This window comes from Lontra canadensis, unplaced genomic scaffold (genome assembly GCF_010015895.1).
Source record: "Lontra canadensis isolate GAN:19392208 unplaced genomic scaffold, GSC_riverotter_1.0 scaffold49, whole genome shotgun sequence".
Classification (NCBI taxonomy): domain Eukaryota; kingdom Metazoa; phylum Chordata; class Mammalia; order Carnivora; family Mustelidae; genus Lontra; species Lontra canadensis.
Genome location: NW_022631043.1, coordinates 1750628 through 1770171, shown reverse-complemented (window position 1 = coordinate 1770171; position 19544 = coordinate 1750628). Strand labels below are relative to the sequence as shown.

Below are 19544 nucleotides of genomic sequence, written 5' to 3'. Positions count from 1 at the left end.
CCACGTCGCCATCCTGGAAGACGACGCGGCCGACGCACATCACCTCGCGGCTCTACGCTGAGCGCTCGCAGGAGGCCCTGCGCACGTCCTCAAACAAAGATAAACTACCTGAAAGCGCTTCCCGGATCAGCCAGGACTGAAGGAATCCAACCAACAAAGGCTGGTGTCCTGTCTGAGGTTCCCATTTTCCAGCTCCAGCCAATCTCTTTCACTAGGCAGAACGGCCAAATTCCTCAGCCGTCAGACTCACAGGAGGGGAGAGTTCTGGAGAAATCTCCATTTACAGAACATACCAGCTACACATGGAACTCAAACAGGGAAAAAGGAAAACGTGATTTTTATTTCACAGAACACAAAAAAGCTCTGCTACGCCCCAGCAACAGAAAAAGCCAGGGTCCCGCTAAGCCACTTCTTTCTGTCTATGCCAAACCGCATCTTCCTGGCACCTGCCGGGGGCTCAGGCATGAGGCTGTGGCCGAGCCTTACAATCCCCGGGGCCCAGGCGGGCATCTCACTGCCCGGGACACACATGCCAGTCCATGCCCCACCCTCGCTTCTGATCTGGCTCCGTTAATCTGTAAGCTGCCTTAAACACTTTTGGGAACAAGACAGAAGAATGAATGGACACACAGACAGACAGACAGACAGGTGGCAGATGGGCAAACAGACAGAGGGACTCACGCAAAGGGGAACAGAGACAATCTCCTATACAAAACCCTCCTCTAGCCGGGGAGGACAGAACCACCACAGAGAGCCACGAAGAGGCACGGGGCTTGGGATCTTGTTTCCTTCGGATTTCGTGAAAATCACAGCAAGGCATGAGAGGACAGAACTACAAATGATAAGTGAAAAGGGTATACTTGAAAAAACCTAAAATGTATTTCTTTTTAAAGAACAGGTTTAAATCATCAAGGCCTAATGACACAATCCTTACAGAGAGCTAAGAATTCCATGTCCAGGCCACAAGGCCTCCCTTCAGAGCAGGGAGAGTGGACACGGAGCGTACAACACCAGCAGAGCCAAAGAAACATGGTTTTGCACGCAGAAGGACTCAGCACATGTGCTAAGGAGCCCCCAACCGTGCTCTGAGGGAGGTCCCCAGTGTGCCCCCGTCCTGCGGTGAGGAAAGAAGTCCTGGGGAGACAGGTGTCCTTGCTGGTTTTCAGAATTCCAGAGCGAGTGACTCCAGGGCAGGACTCAAACTCGGGCCTACGTTTTACACCAATGTACTGCTATGCCTCGTGTGCTTCTCGTGCGCACAGTACATTCATTTCCGGCTAAAAGAACACTGAGTGAGTGTACAGGCCGTCGTGATTTATCTAATAGGCTCTAATAATTTATCTTTGTATCACTGACTTCTACTCTTTTCCCTTGAAGAAAGGAAGGGAAACGTAACGGGGGCCAAGAGTAAGGTGGGTCTTTCATTCTTCATGGTACCTCCTGTCCTCTAAACAGTTTCTGATCGAGGAGTCCCCACCCAGGGAGAAAGAGCAAATGCCCGCTCCACTTTGAAAGAAATGGCGCCCGCGATGACGAGGGTTCGTTTAAGGATTAAACACCAGTACTGATGCTGGGGGACAAGCCGGCACCGCACAATGTGTTGGCAACGAGCAACAGCAGAGCTCAGGAGAGAGCTTAGTGGGTCACAGTGATTTCATTTCATTCGGTACAAGAATAACAAGCTCTAAAACACGAGTATGCAATAGATTCCATCTTTCTTGACATCTACAAAGCGCTGACAGTCCTCGTGGAATGCTGGTGTGAACCAGCAAACCAAGGAGTCATCAGGATCACAGCCTTGAGTCTACAAGCAGGAAAAATCAATGAACAGGCAGGTTGACGGCCAGGCAGGAGGCAAGTAAAAGAGTGGACATAATAAAGAAGAGGCAGGGGCAAAGTTCGGAAAACAGCATCATCACAACGGATGTCAGGTGTCCATCCAACCATCATTCATGCAGTCAAGAGACAGGTAGAGACTTACAGAGCCCTTTTATAGGCAAGACGGCATACAAGGCACAAAACTGTTAAGGCAACACACACAGAGATAAAACAAAGCAGAAATCAGAGGGCATAAAGCAGAGACAGACGAGGCAGGAGAGAAACAAAACCGTGAGAGAGAAGAGCGGCAACAGGGCTCAGAGAAGGCAGGCACTGCTGGTGTGGCGGTGAGCCCAGCAGCAGCAGGCGGCCCGGCACCGCCCCGGCTCACTCACATCCTGTCCTACTGAAAAACCAAGCCCCTGCCACAGGGGACTCCTGGCACCGTCTGCAGAGGGCCAGCAAGGAGACAGGGCTGCCAACAGGTCAGGAATGAGACTGGGCACCTCCAACTCTGCGGCACAGATGGAATTTCTGATGAACGGTACAGGGACACCCGGAAGGCCATTTGGAAAAAGACCAAAACAGACCCGTTCCTCACACCAAACACAAGAATCAACTCCAAATGATCTAGGGTCTACACGTAAAACAGAAAACCATTAGAGAAGTTCCAGTAATTCAGGTGAGCTCCTCTAAAACTGGATACATGGAAAGGCTCTCTATGATGCAAATCCAAATGCAGTTTCAAAAACTGATAAATTCAGTTATGTAAAAATACCACAAAGCCAAAATATAAATGAAGATCTGAAAGTATTTACAACATATTTCACAAAGGCTATAACTGTAATATAGAGAGTCATAAAAACTGAGAAAAAGCTAAAATCCAATAGGAAAAAAAACGAGAAGATATAAGCAGATAATTCACAAAAGAAAAATATAAAGATGTCCCTCGCCAATTAAAAGGCTGTCGAATGTCACCTACAGCCTATCTAGTTGGTTAAATGTTAAACGAGCAAGGAGCCGTTAACAAACTTGGAGAGAAAAGGCGTCCTTGTGCGTGGCTCCTGTGAACGCAAAGTGCTAATGACCTCTATGGACAGAAATGCGGTAAAATCTAATAAAAGTGTGTCTACATGTTTTTTTCACCTTTCAACCCAGGAACACCATTTCTAGGAATTTATACTGAAGACCCAATGCCAATAACACAGAAACACACGTGTACGGGGCTATTCACCGGAGCAGCGAAATTCAAACAACTGGAAACCACAATGCCCACGAGGAGACCAGTAAACAGAACACCGCACGTCCACGCACACGGCGTGCCTCACACCTGTGAGAACGGCTGGGGCACGTCCCCATGACCTGCCCAGGATCAATTTCCAGGATATGCTGGCAAACATGACAGCAAAAAAAGCCAAACATAAAAGAACATGTGTAATATGCTATCTTTTGCCCAAGAACTAGAAGTAAGAATATCTGTCTGGTTTTTTCAACAACAAACAAGCAAACAGACATCCCCACAAGAGTGGAAAACCAGGAACGGACGGGATTAGTCACGTGCAAAGGTAGAGGGAAGGAGGTAAGAGGGGAAACAGAGGCAGTGACCCTTCTCTGGGTATAACTTTGTGTACAATTTTGACTTTGGGAACCATTTTCATGTTCTATATAGTAAAAAAAAATCAATCAATAAAGATGGGGGAACCCTATAATGACATGCAAACAGAAACAAATGAGCCTACCTACATTTCAGATAAATAACTTAATTACCTTGACAGGGAGGATTAAAGGACAAACCCAACCAGCCTCTGATCATGTACCTTGCATATTGACCCTCGGTGTAAAGACAAAAAGAACATAAACAACTCTTAAATTCTACTTAAAGGTTTGTTTATATGGTGACATTGCTCAGTAATGCTGAAACTACTTTCTGTATACTGTAGGACTGAGAAAATGAGTAAATATATTGATAACATCAGGAGGCAGATTTCTCACTGATAGAGAAGGAAGATATAAATATAACACAGGGAAAGAGTGGAAAGACTCCTCAGGTTTGGGACTGGAATTAGAGTTAGCAGAGTATGAACTCTAGATAACACTATCAGCTTCTCAAAGGGCCTATAAGTAATAGCATATTTAGTGCCAGATTTTGGTTTCTAAAAAACAAAGGGAACTAGAACACTGGAGAGGGATGTCTGATGTCAAAGCTGGCTCACGTATCTCCACTTTACTCCAGATAGTGAGGAAATGCTGCGCACAAAGGATACAAGCACCAGCTAGAAGGGCTCCCACTGGCCAAATCTAGCCAATGGCAGCGGGGGGGATAAAGAATGGAAGCAACGGATTAGAACCCACTGAATAAAATAAAGATCCGTAAGTCCAAAGTAAAGCCAGATGGATGGCCGGCCGGATGGATGGCTGGGCAGACAGGAGGGAGGGAGGAACTGAGAAAAGGATGGGAAAGCTCTTCCTTGTACAAGAAGGCTAACCAGTAGATGGGTAAGTAATGATGAAGTTAGACCATCAACTTTTGGCAATCATTAACTGACTCAGGTAAAAATCTTCAGTGAATGCCAAATCTAGTAGGTAAAAGTTTGATGAGAAACAGGATATTTCCATGGTCTCAAAGTATTTTCCCACAAATTACTTATTAATTACAAAAAGGAATACAGTTAACTTTACACTGGAGAAACCTGGCCAACAATCAAAGTGATCGCCGATAATGCCACAAACTGGCCTCATGTGCTTCCTGATATAATGCAATAAAGACACAAAATCGTCCACCCTAGCAAAATGCATCATGTCATCATCAGGAAGCAACCTCAGGCAAACCCAAACTGAGGAACTTTCTTTCTATAAAAGAAACGGTTGGTATTCTTCAAAAACACCAGTATCAAAAAGACAGAAAATCGGAGGAACTGTACCAGATCAAATATTATCAAATGATGGGGACAATGTATGATCCTAAGCTGGATCCTGGCTCTAAAAATAGAGTCGCTAAACTGTGGCAGTTAGTAGAACTGGGTAGACAAAGGTGTCCTATCAGTCTTAAATGGCCTCATTTTCACCACCGTACCATGCTTTGTACGTCAGTGATCTTGTCCTTGGGAAATACACACTACGGGAGTCCGGGCAGGGGCATCGGGTCTGCAACTTACTTTCGAATGGCCCTAAAGGCTGAAGGTAAACATGCAGACTTCAAATAATAAAGCAAATGATAATCAAGGGAAATCTGGAGGAAGAGTATACCAGAGTTCTTCATGCCGTTCTTGAAACTTGAAATTTTTTTGGACATTTTGAGTTATTTCAAAGTCAAAAGTTAAAAAAAATTAGAATCCTGGTAAACCCAATCACAGAACAAGTCTATTGAAAACAGAATGTGGGGGCACCTGGCTGACTCAGTGAGTAGAGCATGAAACCCTGGATCTCAGGGCTGTGAGTTCAAGCCCCACACTGGACACAGAGATTACTTGGAAATACATACATACATACATACATGCATACATAAATCCTAAAACCATCTTAATTTTTAAAAGAAAAGTAGGTGCTTTTACAAATATAAAAGCACAGAAACATACACATTTGGGAATAGAAATGAAATTGGAAAAGACAAATTACAGACCAAGATCATAAGCCACAAGCAGAATGGTCATTCTTCCACTCATAACACTCACTGTGATCCTCTAACAAGCCAGACACGGGGTTGGGCCCTGAGATTGGGGTATCACAGCGGTACACAGTGCACTGAAAAAGTCACCACACGGGCTCTATGATAAAAGTGACACCAGGGGCGCCTGGGTGGCTCAGTGGGTTAAGCCTCTGCCTTTGGCTCGGGTCATGGTCTCAGGGTCCTGGGATCAAGCCCCGCATCAGGCTCTCTGCTCGGCGGGGAGCCTGCTTCCCCCCACTCTCTCTCTCTGCCTGCCTCTCTGTCTACTTGTGATCTCTGTCAAATAAATAAATAAATCCTAAAAAAAAAAAAAAAAAAAAAGTGACACCATGACAACGACCACACCCTGCACAATGAACCAAGTCTTGCACGGGGTCTGATTTCTTTTCCCTGAAAAAATAAAACCCTGGAATAAGACGGGAGATATGTTTTCAAAAGAATGAGAGAGAAATTGACTCAGGAGGAAATATTGAAGGAGTTGTGGTTGTTAAGCAAGCTAAAGGAAGTTGGAGAAAGCATGGTAAAAATCCTACAGCAGAGCTAAAATAGGAAGAGGAAACTTCAACAAGCAGAGCTAGAAGACATCTAGAGGACTCCCCCAATGAGACTGGAGTACACGTGCTTCTCAAGAATACATGGAATGTTCTCCAGGAGAGACAACACACCAGATCACAAAACATATCTTAGTAAATTTAAATGAAAGAAAATCACACAAAGTATGATCTCTAACTGCCACAGATTTATGATAGAACCAACAGATGGAAATGTGGGGAATTTATAAATATTTGCAAATTAAATAGCACACATCTAAACAGTCAATGTGTCAGAGAGGAAATCACAAGGAAGATAAGAAAATAATTTGAGCTGAATGAAAACAAAAGCACAGTATACCAAAAATGAGATGCAGCAAAAGCAGTGTTTGGAAGGAAATTCATAGCTAAAATGCCTACTTTAAAAAAAAAAGATCTCAAGTCAACAACCTAAGAAACTAGGAAAATAACAGCAAACTAAAATCAAAGCAAAGGAAGAAAATAAATAAAGATTATTATCTTTATTATCAAAAATAAATAAAATAGGGGCGCCTGGGTGGCTCAGTGGGTTGAGCCTCTGCCTTCGGCTCGGGTCGTGGTCTCAGAGTCCTGGGATCAAGCCCCGCATCGGGCTCTCTGCTCAGCAGGGAGCCTGCTTCCCTTCCTCTCTCTCTCTGCCTGCCTCTCTGCCTGCTTGTGATCTCTGTCTGTCAAATAAATAAATAAAATCTTAAAAAAAATAAATAAATAAAATAAAATAAAATAAATAAATAAATAAATAAAATAGATAATTTTAAAAACAGAAAAAAACTACAAAACTAAAAGCTGGTTCCTTAAAAAAGAAAAATAAAATTGACAAAATGTCCAAAAAAAAAAAAAAAAGACAGAAGAGTCACATTACTAAAATCAGGGCTGAAAGCGGGTATCTGGCTGGCTCAGTCAGAAAAGCGTATGACTCTTGATCTCGGGGCTATGAGTTCAAGCCCCATGATGGATGTAGAGATTACGTAAATAAATAAATAAACAAGTAAATAAATAAACAAACTTTAAAAAATAAAATCAGGGCTGAAAGAATGGACATTACTACCAACATTAAAAATTAAATTAGGGGTGCCTGGGTGGCTCAGTGGGTTAAAGCCTCTGCCTTCAGCCCAGGTCATGATCTCAGGGTCCTGGGATCGAGTCCCTCATTGGGCTCTCTGCTCAGCAGGAAACCTGCTTCCCCCTCTCTCTCTGCCTGCCTCTCTGCCTACTTGTGGTCTCTGTCTGTCAAATAAATTAATAAAATCTTTAAAAATTTTTTAAATTAATTATAAGGGAATGCTATGAACCACTGCAGGCCAATAAATTACATAACCTGAAAATTCCTAGAAAGACACAAAATACCAAAACAAACTAAAGAACAAACAGGAAAACTGAATAGACCATAACAAAGAAATTAAATCCACAGGCAAAGTTTCTTGGTGGAAAAAAACAAAAAAGCCCAGATACAGATGGCTTCACTGGTGAATTCTATCAAATGTTTAAAGAAGTAACTCCAATTCCTCACTAATTCTTCAGAAAGATATAAGAGGAAGGAACACTGGCCAAATCATCTTAGAAGGCCAATATTACCCTAATACCAAAACCAGGAAGATATCAAAACAAAACTATAGGCCAATACCTTTTATAAATACAGATGTGAAAATCTTCAAAAAAATACTGGCACGCTACGTCCAGCAATACGTAAGAGGATTATACAACATGACCAAGTGGCATTCATCTGAAAATTGGTTTAATACACAAGAATCAATTAATTAGGGGCACCTGGGTGGCTCAGTCATTAGGCGTCTGCTTTCAGCTCAGGTCATGATCCATGCTGGGATTGAGCCCCACTTCAGGCAGGAAGCCTGCTTCTCTCTCTCCCACTGCCCCTGCTTGTGTTCCCTCTCTCGCTGTGTCTCTCTCTGTCAAATAAATAAAATCTTAAAAAAAAAAAAAAATCAATAACACTGTATCTGTAGAATAAAGGACACAAACTACATGATCACCTCAAAAGATGCAAAAAAAGCATTTGACAAAATAACATCCTCTCATGATAAAAATACTCAACTAGGAATAAAAGGGAATAAACTTAATAAAGAGCATCTATGAAAAATCTACAGCTAATATCATACTTAATGATAAACGACTAAATGCTTTCCCCCTAAGATCAGAAATAAGGTAAAGATGTCCTCTCTCAATGTGGGGAAAGGGGAACCCTATTACGCTGTTGCTGGGAATGCAAGCTGGTGAAGCCACTTTGGAAAACAGTGTGTAGATTCCTTAAGAAATTAAAAACAGAGCTACATTATGACCCTGCAATTGCACTACTGGGTATTTACTCCAAAGATACAAATGTAGTGAAAAGAAGGGCCATCTGTGCCCCAATGTTCATAGCAGCAATGGCCACAGTTGCCAAACTGTGGAAAGAGCCAAGATGCCCTTCAACAGAAAAATGGATAAAGAAGATGTGATCCATATACACTATGGAGTATTATGTCTCCATCAGAAAGGATGAATACCCAACTTTTGTATCAACATGGACAGGACTGGAGGAGATTATGCTGAGTGAAATAAGTCAAGCAGAGAGAGTCAATTATCATAAGGTTTCACTTGTTTGTGGAGCATAAGGAATAACACAGAGGACATGGGGAGATGGAGAGGAGAAGGGAGTTGGGGGAAATTGGAGGGGGAGACAAACCATGAGAGACTGTGGACTTGGAGAAACAAACTGAGGGTTTGGGAGGGGAGGGGGTGGGGCATGGGTGAGCCTGGTGGTGGGTATTAAGGAGGACACGGATTGCATGGAGGACTGGGTGTGGTGCATAAACAATGAATTTTGGAGCACATACACAAAAAAATTAAATTTTTTAAAAACGTCCTCTCTTCTGGGGCGCCTGGGTGGCTCAGTGGGTTGCGCCTCTGCCTTCAGCTCAGGTCATGATCTCGGGGTCCTAGGATCGAGCCCCGCATTGGGCTCTCTGCTCGGCAGGGATCCTGCTTCCCTCTGTCTCTCTGCCTGGCCCTCTGCCTATGTGTGCGCGCGCTCTCTCTCTCTCTCTCTCAAATAAATAAACAAAATCTTTAAAAAAAAAAAAAAAAGTCCTCTCTCACCGCTTGTATTCAACAAGGCACTAGAAGTTACAGCCATAACAATTAGACTAGAAAACTAAATAAAAGGCATCCAGACTGAAAGGAAAATGTAAAACTATATTTTCAGGTGACATGATCTTGTATATAGAAAATCCTAAAAAAAGGGTGGGAGGTTGGGGGATCCAGGTGGTGGGTATTGGAGAGGGCACGGATTGCATAAAGCACTGGGCGTGGTGCAAAAATAATGAATACTGTTACGCCATAAAATAAAAAAATTAAAAAAAAAAACAGAAAATCCTAAAAAAAAATCCACTAACAAAGTATTACATCTAATAAAAAAGTTCAGCAAGCCTGCAAAATGTAAGTCGTATGCAAAAATTAGTCGTATTTCTATACACTTGCAATGAACAATCTGAAAATGAAATTTAGAAAACCTTTTCAATCACAACAGCATTAAAAAGAATAATAAATTTAGGAATAAATTTAACCTCCCCCACAAAAGCATAAAATGATACTCTGGAAACTCAAAACATTGTTGACAAACATTAAAGAAAACCTAAATAAACGGAGAGATCCCATGTTCATGGGTCACAAGATTTAACATTCTTAAAATGGCAATGCTCCCCAGGCAGACCCATAGATTCTATGTAAACCCTGTCAATATCCCAGCTAGAGTCATTGCAGAACTGACTAGCTGAATCCTAAAATTCATAGGGAAATTCAAGGGCTCCATAATAGTCAAGACTAACTTGAAAAATAAGAACGAAGTTGGAGGATTTACACTTCCCAATTTCAAAATGTATTACAGCTTATGGGGAAATTATCACTAATTGTTAAATTTATCTGCTTGTCTTAATTTTCTAAATTCTCCACAATGAACATGACTTCTATAATAAAGAAATATAAGGTATTTTTAAAAACATACACACCCACTCATCAAAAAAATGCATTAATTATACAGAAGTGAACAAACACCCAGGGAAAAATTACCACCAAAAACAAGAGTACATTTAAGTTCTCATAAACTGAAAACTTAAAAGTACAAGGACATGAAGTTTTTAGGGAGATTTACAACATATTAAAACAAATTAATTTTCAAAAATTCTAACTGAATAATGAAAACTGAAGAAATGAAAGAAAATCATATTTCATAGCCAACTGCAAATATATGGAGAGGAAAGGCCCAAATCACAATTCCTTTAACTCTGACACTAACTCAGTATAATGAGAGGAAAATCTTTACCTAGGAAACAGTGAAATTCTGAGCCTAAGACAGGTTAAACTCAGCACAAACTGCACTAGACAAAGTGATGATTTTTTAAATAGAATTCTAAAGTTAGAACACTGCTGAAAAGCTAAAAAATGTTCCCAAAACACAGATAGAAATAGAGAGGAAGTCTATCCCACGTCGCATGCAAATGCAAGCTTATTTTTGTTTACTCTCGGTGCTAATTACTTTCACCGAAGCAGAATATTTTAATTAAGATAAATAATCAATATTACACTTCTCTTGTCAAGTCTACTTAATGAATTCACTCTGCTAGGTAACCATAAGATATCTAGGATGGATCTAAAATTAGTGAAAATAGCTATGTATGGCTTCTGGAACTCTTCTCAAAGTTCCAAGCTTTTAAAATAGAGCTGAGAAGTATTTCCAAATTATCTTTTCCCTCGTGAAACAAACAACAGATACTGTTTTCAAAATTCCGTTACTACAGATGATGATTCACGATCACCCTGTTCTAACTCATCTGCTGGACAAAGGGGCCCTATCTGGATACTACGAGCAAACAAAATGGGTATAAGGAAGACAATGACCCTATTCTGGAAGACTTAGAATCTATCTCAAAACTGGAGTTTTTTATTTCATTGGTTAGCAAAATGAAATCAACCAAATGCTTTCTTTGAATGTTCTGTAGTCATGACTCTAGTTTTACTGTGATGAACAGAAGAGGCTGAAGCTTGACTTTCTCGGGTCAGTCAGCAACAATCATCACCGGAAGGTGAGTAATGCAGAAATTCGTTGACAGCAATGCTTCCCCCTACATTAGACCTAAATAAACCTGCACTGAATTCTGCACAGTAAAGAAAGAGATGAGGCCCCACTGAGGAAAAAAAATAGTAAGAAATCAAATAACCAAAGAGTTTTTAATAAATGATTCCTACAGAAAGGAACAGAATATGGTGGTTATGAGGACAGATGCTGGAGACAAACTCATGCATCTGAATTCCCACATCACCATTTACTAGCTGTGACCTTGAGCAGGTCTGTGAACGTTTCTGCATCTCAATTTCCTCATCTACAAATGAGGCATAACAACAACACCTATTTCCTAAAATTTCTGTAAGGATTAAATCGCCTCATATGGAAAGTTTATATACAACACCTTGTATCTTAGGTATGACACTAAAATCACAAGCAAGAAAGAAAACACAGATAAACTGGACTTCAACAAAATTTAAAACATCTCTGCTTCAAAGGTCACCATCAAGAAAGTGAAAAGACAACACACAGACCGGGAGGAAATTTTTAAAAATCATGTATCAGATAAAGACCTGTATCCAGAATACAAAAAAGATCTGTTACAACTCAGTAACAAAAAGACAAATAACTCAAGTAAAAAATGTCCTGTAAAGGATCTGAATGGACATTTTTTCCCAAGAAAATATGCAAATGGCCAATAAGCACTATGAAAAGATGCTCGGTGTCACTAGCTCGAAGGGAAGGTGGAACCCAGCTACAGTGAGATACCACCAGTCACACTCCCTGAAGCGACTGTGCTCCACAGGGTAATAATGGGTGTTGGCGAGCACAGAGAAACCGGAATTCTCATACACCACCAATGAGGACATCAAATGGCACAGTCACTTTGGAAAACAATCTGGCAGCTCCTCAAAAAGTCAAACACTGAGTCACCATATGACCCAGCAATTCTATTTACTAGGCTTAAAAATAAGAGAACTGAAAACATGTCCACACAAAAACTTGTTTGTTGAATGTTCACAGTACCATTACCGATGACAGCCATAAAGTGGAAACAAACCAGGTGCCCATCAACTGATGAACGGATAAAAAAAAAGTGGTCTATTCATATGGAACAATGTTAGCTGCAGTAAAAAGAAAGGAAGTACGGATTCATGCTACAACACGGACAAACCTTGAAGACATTATGTTAAGTGAGAACAGTCACAAAAGACCACACTGTTGTATGACTCCATTTCCATGAAAAGTCTAGAACAGGCAAACCCACAGAGACAGATGAGTGACTGCCTGGGACTGAGTGGGGAGCGACCGCTAAGGGGCATGGGACTTCCTGCTGGGGTGATAAATGCCCTAAGGTCATGTATGTACAACTCTGGGAATGTAGCAAAAAGCATACAATTGTGTACTTTAAAGGTGTAGACTGTATTAAAGCTGTTTAAGGAAAAAAAGCACTTAGAACAGTGCCTTCACACAGTAAGCACAAATTGTTTATTTTTATTACAGGCAGAAGAAAATCCCCTCAATGTGAAAATGGGAAAGCAGATTTGAATTAACTGAAATTGGCCAGAAAAACCATTTCCCTTAAAACAGTTGCTGAATGGACAGGGCATATTCAGAAGTGACAAGAAATAAAACAATCTGACACCATGAAGCATTCTGTTTCAAATGCAGATCAAGTCTCGGAAGCCTAGCTGCCAGAAATGATGAGCGGAGAAGCTTGGTTCTTAAAACAAACTTTGGAGCAAGCACCCAAAGACTGTCAAACTCTTTCCCTTCTGGTCTTTGAAAAAGTTGTAGGAAAAGCAGGCAGGGAAAAAAAAATTCTGAAACAGGTCGTTTTGAATAGTATATCCATTTAAGTTTCTAAAAACAAAATGGAATGATGTAATTCTGTCAAAACTTCATATGGATGGGTTTTCTAAGGGACAGAACAATTTTATAACCCTGAAGAGAACGTTCGTTCAGCGTTCAGATTTAGAGACTAAGGAGAATCGTACACATTGCTCCTAGCAGTTGTGAAGTGATTCCCTACCAACTCATTTGCCAGGGTTTGAACAGCAGAAAAGAAACTGCTGCAGAAGAAAACTTTCCCTCTACCCTTCAAAGGTTCCTCTGATTGGTCTAAGAATTAAACTGACATGAGACAAATTAACAGAAATCAAATTTAATTTATTTGGGAACCTCACATACATGAGGGCACAAAGACAGGTAAAATGAGGGCATCTATGCCATCCTGAGCTAAGGAATGGGATAAGCTTGGGGTTTTGAAAGGGAGGAGCACAATTCACAGGACAATAAGAGGGAAAGTACAATTTGGTAATTAGAGATACACCCTGCCAGACAGATGGGTCATTCATATAAAATTTATCTCCAGTAATAACTCTTATTCTGGTAAAGACACCAAATTGAGATTCTTCTGGGTAGTTAAGGGAGAGACAAATGTTTCTCTTGATCCCCTGGAGTTTCAATTACCTTCAGCTCAAAAGATTCCACATGCCAAAGCGGCACAGTTTGGGGAGACCTGCTCTGAACTCCCTCAAGTCTGATGCCTGAAAGATCAGACCTTAGTAAGTGAGGAAGAGGCTGTGGCCAGCGCTGGCACAAAAGCCCCCATGAGCAGAGGCCAGAAGGCACAAGCGTCATGAACTGGAAGGTAGGGGGAGAGAAGAACTTCAATATTGCACTTGCTCTCCTTGGGAACAAAGATCAAGTCCATGTTTCTCTAATTTGGGAAGGCTGCAGGAGAGGCCCTCAGACACCCAATGCTGGTTTCCCAGTTCCTTCCTGCCAGCTCCAACCTCTACAGCAGGATCCCCACACATTCCCATATAACAAAGCCTGCAGATGCCTCCCCCTTCTGCCCCCAGTACTCTAAAATCAGTTTCATCTCCATTCAACCTTATTTTGAAAAGTTTCAGATATAAAAAAGATGTTTGTTTGTTTTTTAAATCTCAATACACGACTGGTTTTCTGATAGCTAAAAGCCACTTTTACTTGGTGTAAACATCTAATTCTCCTGCAAGTAGTGGTCAACACAGTAAAATTCAGTACTTTCCATCAGGCATAACTCGCCAGATCGGACTCAGCAACCTCTATTGGCCAAATACCAATGCAGCCAACATTGATCTAATTGTTCATCTCTTTCAGCTGGCGGGGAGGGGGTGTCATTCAATTCTTCAGCCCAACCCCAAATTATTTTCTCATCACCAACTAGGCCTCCTGAAAACAAAACAAAGCCATCTGTTTTCCTTCCTCTATACCTTCCATAACCCCTAATAGGAAACTAGTACCACTGTATGTCAATTTTATCCCAATAAACTAAGGAGGGGGAAATTTTCTAAATTAAAAAAGAGAGAAAGAAAACATCAGTCTAGAGGGAGGATTCAACACAGATGTTAAAACAAGAATCTGCAAACCTGAAGCTATTTCATTTCAGAATGGAGATACACAATGAGATGAACATAAACGCACTGGTCACAAAACATTTATTAACATGACTATCTGATTTCTGTTCTTCAAAAGAAAGAAGTTTTTCATTTCTTTTTATTTACCTTTGTCATTGATTTTAATTAACCCAGAAAATAATAGAGCTCATTATGAAATAATTAGGCACTGTAGTAAAAGAGATTTTGCTACATTAATTACAGAATTAAGAAAAGAAAACCCACCTCCGTAAAAAACACAAAATTTCTTTCTCTGTTAAGAATACATATACAAAGATGCAATCGAGAATTGAAATTCACATTGAAAGGGCACAAACCACAAAATCGAGCAGAGTCATTACTATGAATAAATTCGAAATTAACTGGATAAGCATGCTCAATGCATTCAAAGAATTTTAAATCATTGCAAATCATTCACTTACCCATGCTGGAGAAAGAATTCCCCTGTTCGACAGACAGCATAAATCAACCGGGTGGCCCATCAGACAAGGACCAAACAATACTCAGGTTTTTGACAGTTCTGATTTAAAGTTACTTAAATCAGAGCGTTCCAAAGATCACAATCCAGAAATTTTAACCATTCATTCACGCCACCATGAAACAAGCACTTAAAAAAAGAACCAAAAGAAACTAAGCACATAGATCATGTACCTGGGTCAATGAGAACTTCCTGTGCCCCTGGAAGAAAGAACAGATTATGGTCTTTTATTTGGAAAACAAAACTACTTTCAAAGACAACTACTAATCACATTTCATGATTCACATCGCCTTGTAAAATCTGAGGCACTTCTATCCTATCAGGAGAGCAATTCTGAGGACAAGTGTACCACCAGTTAGTGCCGTTTTACTTTGGAGGAAAGAAAAAACAGGGGCCCTTACTCCCACGCTGCACTGTGGAGGGCCTCTTGCCTCCTGCCCTCCCACCCCCCCCCGAACGCACACTCCCCCAACCTCCTTAATCAAGTAGGAGAATTTCTCATTCCCACAGATAAGCCAAATGACAAAGGAGTAATAATTTGTTTGTGCAAATACATGCCCACAGCTTGGAATGGAGGGCAAATTATCACAAGGAACTTGGCGCCATCCCCCTGAAATCTCACACTCACACTCACTCACACACGCACTCACTGAATTCCTGGATGCTTCACAGGCTAAGGATTCCCCAGCTCTTAGAAGGTACAACACAAAAGAGTTCCCTCCGTTATTATCAAGAAGCTCGATCGTCTGCCCAACCACCCAAGTGTCCATGCGATCTAACTAGCCTTCTCTGCAGAATGCAATTTCCCATGATGGCAAAACGTACCCTGAGAAGTACTGGTTCCAAGAGTTGTGTTTATCATTAGCTACGATCATTTTTAAACATGTTAGCAAGATTCAAGAAGGTATGTCCCAGCGATACAAATTCTTACTGAAATAGTGCAGTTACTCAATCCTTTACATGGAGAATGGGTCCCACAGTCCTATCTAAGAGCTACTTTGCATACTGCGATGTCTATATTTAAATGCAGATAAGAACTCACTGTCATCTAGAAGGCACGATTATAACAAACAAACAGGTGCTTTCTGCTGTACACCAACCACACGCCGAGCAGCATGCTTGACAGCCAGCGCGTGTGACTGTCCGAGCAGCCCTGCAAGGGAGACAGTGATGACTAAGGCCGCAGGGCTGCGGAGGGGAGAGCGGTCAGAGGAGCCAGCCCCACATCACTCTGCCCCCCCCTCCACGCCACGGGACCGCGCGGACAGACCTGCCCTGCGGGGACACTCAGCTGCATGGACCGTTGGGGCATGCGTGGTTTCCAGGTAACGCGAGAAACTCTTTGTTCCGTGTGAAACCGGTCAGATACCTTACACGGCACCATACCCGTGAAGTAGGGGGCGTGGCTGGGACTCCTCCCTGCTCTGCTCATTCTCCCCATCATGGATTATTTGACCTCTCAGCTCATCCAGTGATGAACTCGGCCCCATACTAAGGGCACCCCGAAGGCAGAGCTTTCAAAATTCTCTTGTTCAACATGTAAAAATCTTTGTCCCGTGGCTCACACAGGCGGCCGACGCTCGCTTCTCACTGGTGCGGATGGACCGCATGAAACCACCCTCTCCTGCCTTTTAAGTCCCCGGCATAGAGTCTAACAGCAGTCGGTAAGCCACATGGCGCAGTTTTCTCAAACAGCAGAGGAAAAGCTCAGCTGTGAACAAAAATGGACAGCATTTCCCAAATGGACTTTAACCTCTAAGTGGACTTCCTGGAAGCCTTTCATTAGCTCCCTTTTAGGCACTGAGAGTTTTCTGATTGGGAGGAGAAGCCCGTGGACTTCACTATTATCTGGCCTCGTCAGAGGGCCCTTGTCTTATGCGGGTGGTGGCGGGGGAACAGTGCTGTCTGAAGAAATCACACGGTGAGAGACAGGGTGACTTCCAGCCAGGTCTCCATGGGCAGAAGTACCTCGAGGTGCTCAGGGATGGGATGATCAGCATCATCAGGCTCCAACAGACTGATTCCACATTAACCAGATTCCTAAAAGACTCACATACGAAAAGTGGAGGCTGGACTTACTAATGAATGCAATAGAAGACATAATCATCAATCAGACCAAAATATCACAGTTCAACAATCAGCACTTTTCTCCTCAATGGCCCAATCACAGGCAGGAGGTGATGTGGTGAGCATGGACAGAAGCCGAACAGGAAGGGGTTTTCCTAGATTAACTGGGACTCCCTTTCTGTTACAGGGATAGACCTGCGGCCTAGATGAGTGATCAAGGCTGATCACGGTGACAGTCACGGTCTCTCACGGTCAACACTCATGGAACTCTCCCTCTGCCACTCTTTCTAGACTGGCCGAGGCCCTGACTCATGGATAGCTGCCCCTGCTGATCTACAGACAGGCTGACGCCCTGAAGCCAGCCTCTGGGAGCCAAGACCCCTGCACTGACACTTGCTAGCTCTGTAAGCATGGTCAGGTTACTTACCCTGTCTGTACCTTGATTTCCACATCTGTAAGATGGGCACAACTGTGAGGGTGGATGGATTACATTGGTACAACCTGCCCATTCTCCTGCATCCCTAAAGCTCGTGGAGAATGGGGCTTTATCAGTATTAAAGGTGCCCATTGTCTCCACTTGCCTCCTCTTCCATCTTGTCTCCCAGCTGGCTGGTGGGGAAAACAGGAGTGCAATGATTGGGCCCCCTGAAACCCCAAGAGACACTAATTAACACAAAGTTCTCTGTTCTGTGTTCGGGGTTCAGAGTGACCACATACTGGGCCCATCTCCGGTGCTGCTGCACAAGTCTGAGCACAGGAACTGCTGACTCTCCTCAAACCGTTCCCTCGTTCTTAATTGCATCTTGCTTCCGAAAACCATCATTTCATATTTCAAACCCTTAGCCATCCCCCGAAGACTATAAAATGATGGCTTCGTGCAGAAAAACAGCCCAAGTTCACGAGCTCTTTTATGAGATAACGACTGGGCTAAACACTTCACAAATTTCTCTCTGATCCTCCCAATTCTGCAAAGCAGACATTAGCGTCCTTGTGTCTCGGAAGAGGAGACTCGGAAAGCATGGACTCGGGTTCCCACCGGCAAGCGGCGGCGTGCGCACTCCCACCCGATCAAAACACGAGGCTTGGTCCCTGCAACCAAATCACCCCCCACTGGTGAACACGCGGGGACTCCACGTTCTCCCGCGTCCAGGCACACCGGGGAGTGTTTCTGCCTCGTTTACGAGAGCCTGGCTGACGGGTCTCTACCACCGGAGGAAAAGCCACTCTCCCCATTGTTCACGCAGCTGAAACGTTCACACCGAGATGACGGAATAGAAATGAGGAATAACTGGAACACCCAGACATAATGGACTCTGGACTACTCCGAAGCATTAAACAAAAAACCCAGTTAGAGGACGGTTGGTCAAGTCTCTCGCAAAGGGAAACTGAAGACTCTTCAAAGGTGCAACAGCGCCACCTATGGCCACAGAGCAGCGCTCCGAGTTGCTGGGAAAGGGGCCGCCAAACTCGCCCGCGTCTAAGCAAAGGTCGGTGAGGTTGCTGAAAACGGGCTGCTCAGGGACCTCACCAACAGCCGCGCTAGCACCCACGAAACTGCGCCGTAGGAAGGGGCACTGAGTTCAGCACTTAATCTGGAGCCTTAAACAAGACACAGGCTCATGGAAACCAACCTTAGCAGGAAGGGGTCCTGGGCATCCAGTCCTGCCCCTGCATTCTCAGGGGCCTGAGGCCCAGACAGTCTGTCCTTCCAGCACTCAGCAGCAAAGCGAACTCCCAGTCCTCGCGTCTCGCACCCTACCAGCGCCCACCAGAGCCACGCCAACTCGGACGCGCAGAATCACAGCTGTTTTCCCCACAGCAGGTGGTCTAAGTGTCTCCTACTTCCAGAAAAGCCGGTGACTAGAAATCATACAACTGTGTTAACATACAAAAATGTTTATTTTCACAGTAAAACAGCATGATATGCCCCCCTTTTATTCCCTCTATTTAAAATAAAAGGACAATGTCAAGTCAACGTTTTGATTTTTTTTAACCTATTAAGAGTACAGAAAAAAATCAAAATTTTCTTCACTCACAAAAGAGAGAAGCTTATTCCCTGAAAACAGCTCAATATCCATTTTTCTAAACGTATTGGCTATGGTCAACATCCTAGCGATTTAAAGGTTTTAGTGAATGAGTACAAGGCAATATGACTTCTGAGTTGTAAAAGCATACATTCTATACAAAAAAATCATCAAGTCTCCAGCTTAAGGCAATTTCGCTGTTCTCCCGTCTTACTAGAATGACACCAATTTCATCAAAACTTCCTACTTCAATAAGAACTGTCACCATATCCGTAACACTTTAAGTCTTACTCGGACTATCATACACATACACTACTGAGCAAATCAGAATCAGATCAGAAACAGACCGTCCTCTTCAGTCTTCCAAGCTGATACTTCTAGATACTCAGCAAAAGTTTACTGAGCACCTCCTAGGTGCT

The 19544-nt window shown here is 42.7% G+C and overlaps 1 protein-coding gene across 3 annotated transcripts in view; it reads right to left on the bottom strand.

Annotated features, from left to right (window-relative positions):
• Positions 1 to 19544, bottom strand: part of TRAPPC9 (trafficking protein particle complex 9) — a 509775-nt gene that overhangs the window by 467483 nt on the left and 22748 nt on the right. For 2 of the 3 annotated variants that reach the window (XM_032873479.1, XM_032873478.1), the window contains exon 5: positions 15208 to 15234. The exons of the other annotated variant lie outside the window; for it this stretch is intronic. In XM_032873479.1, coding sequence (XP_032729370.1) covers positions 15208 to 15234 — 27 coding nt within the window. The remainder of the gene's footprint in view (positions 1 to 15207; positions 15235 to 19544) is intronic. 3 annotated transcript variants of the gene reach the window in all.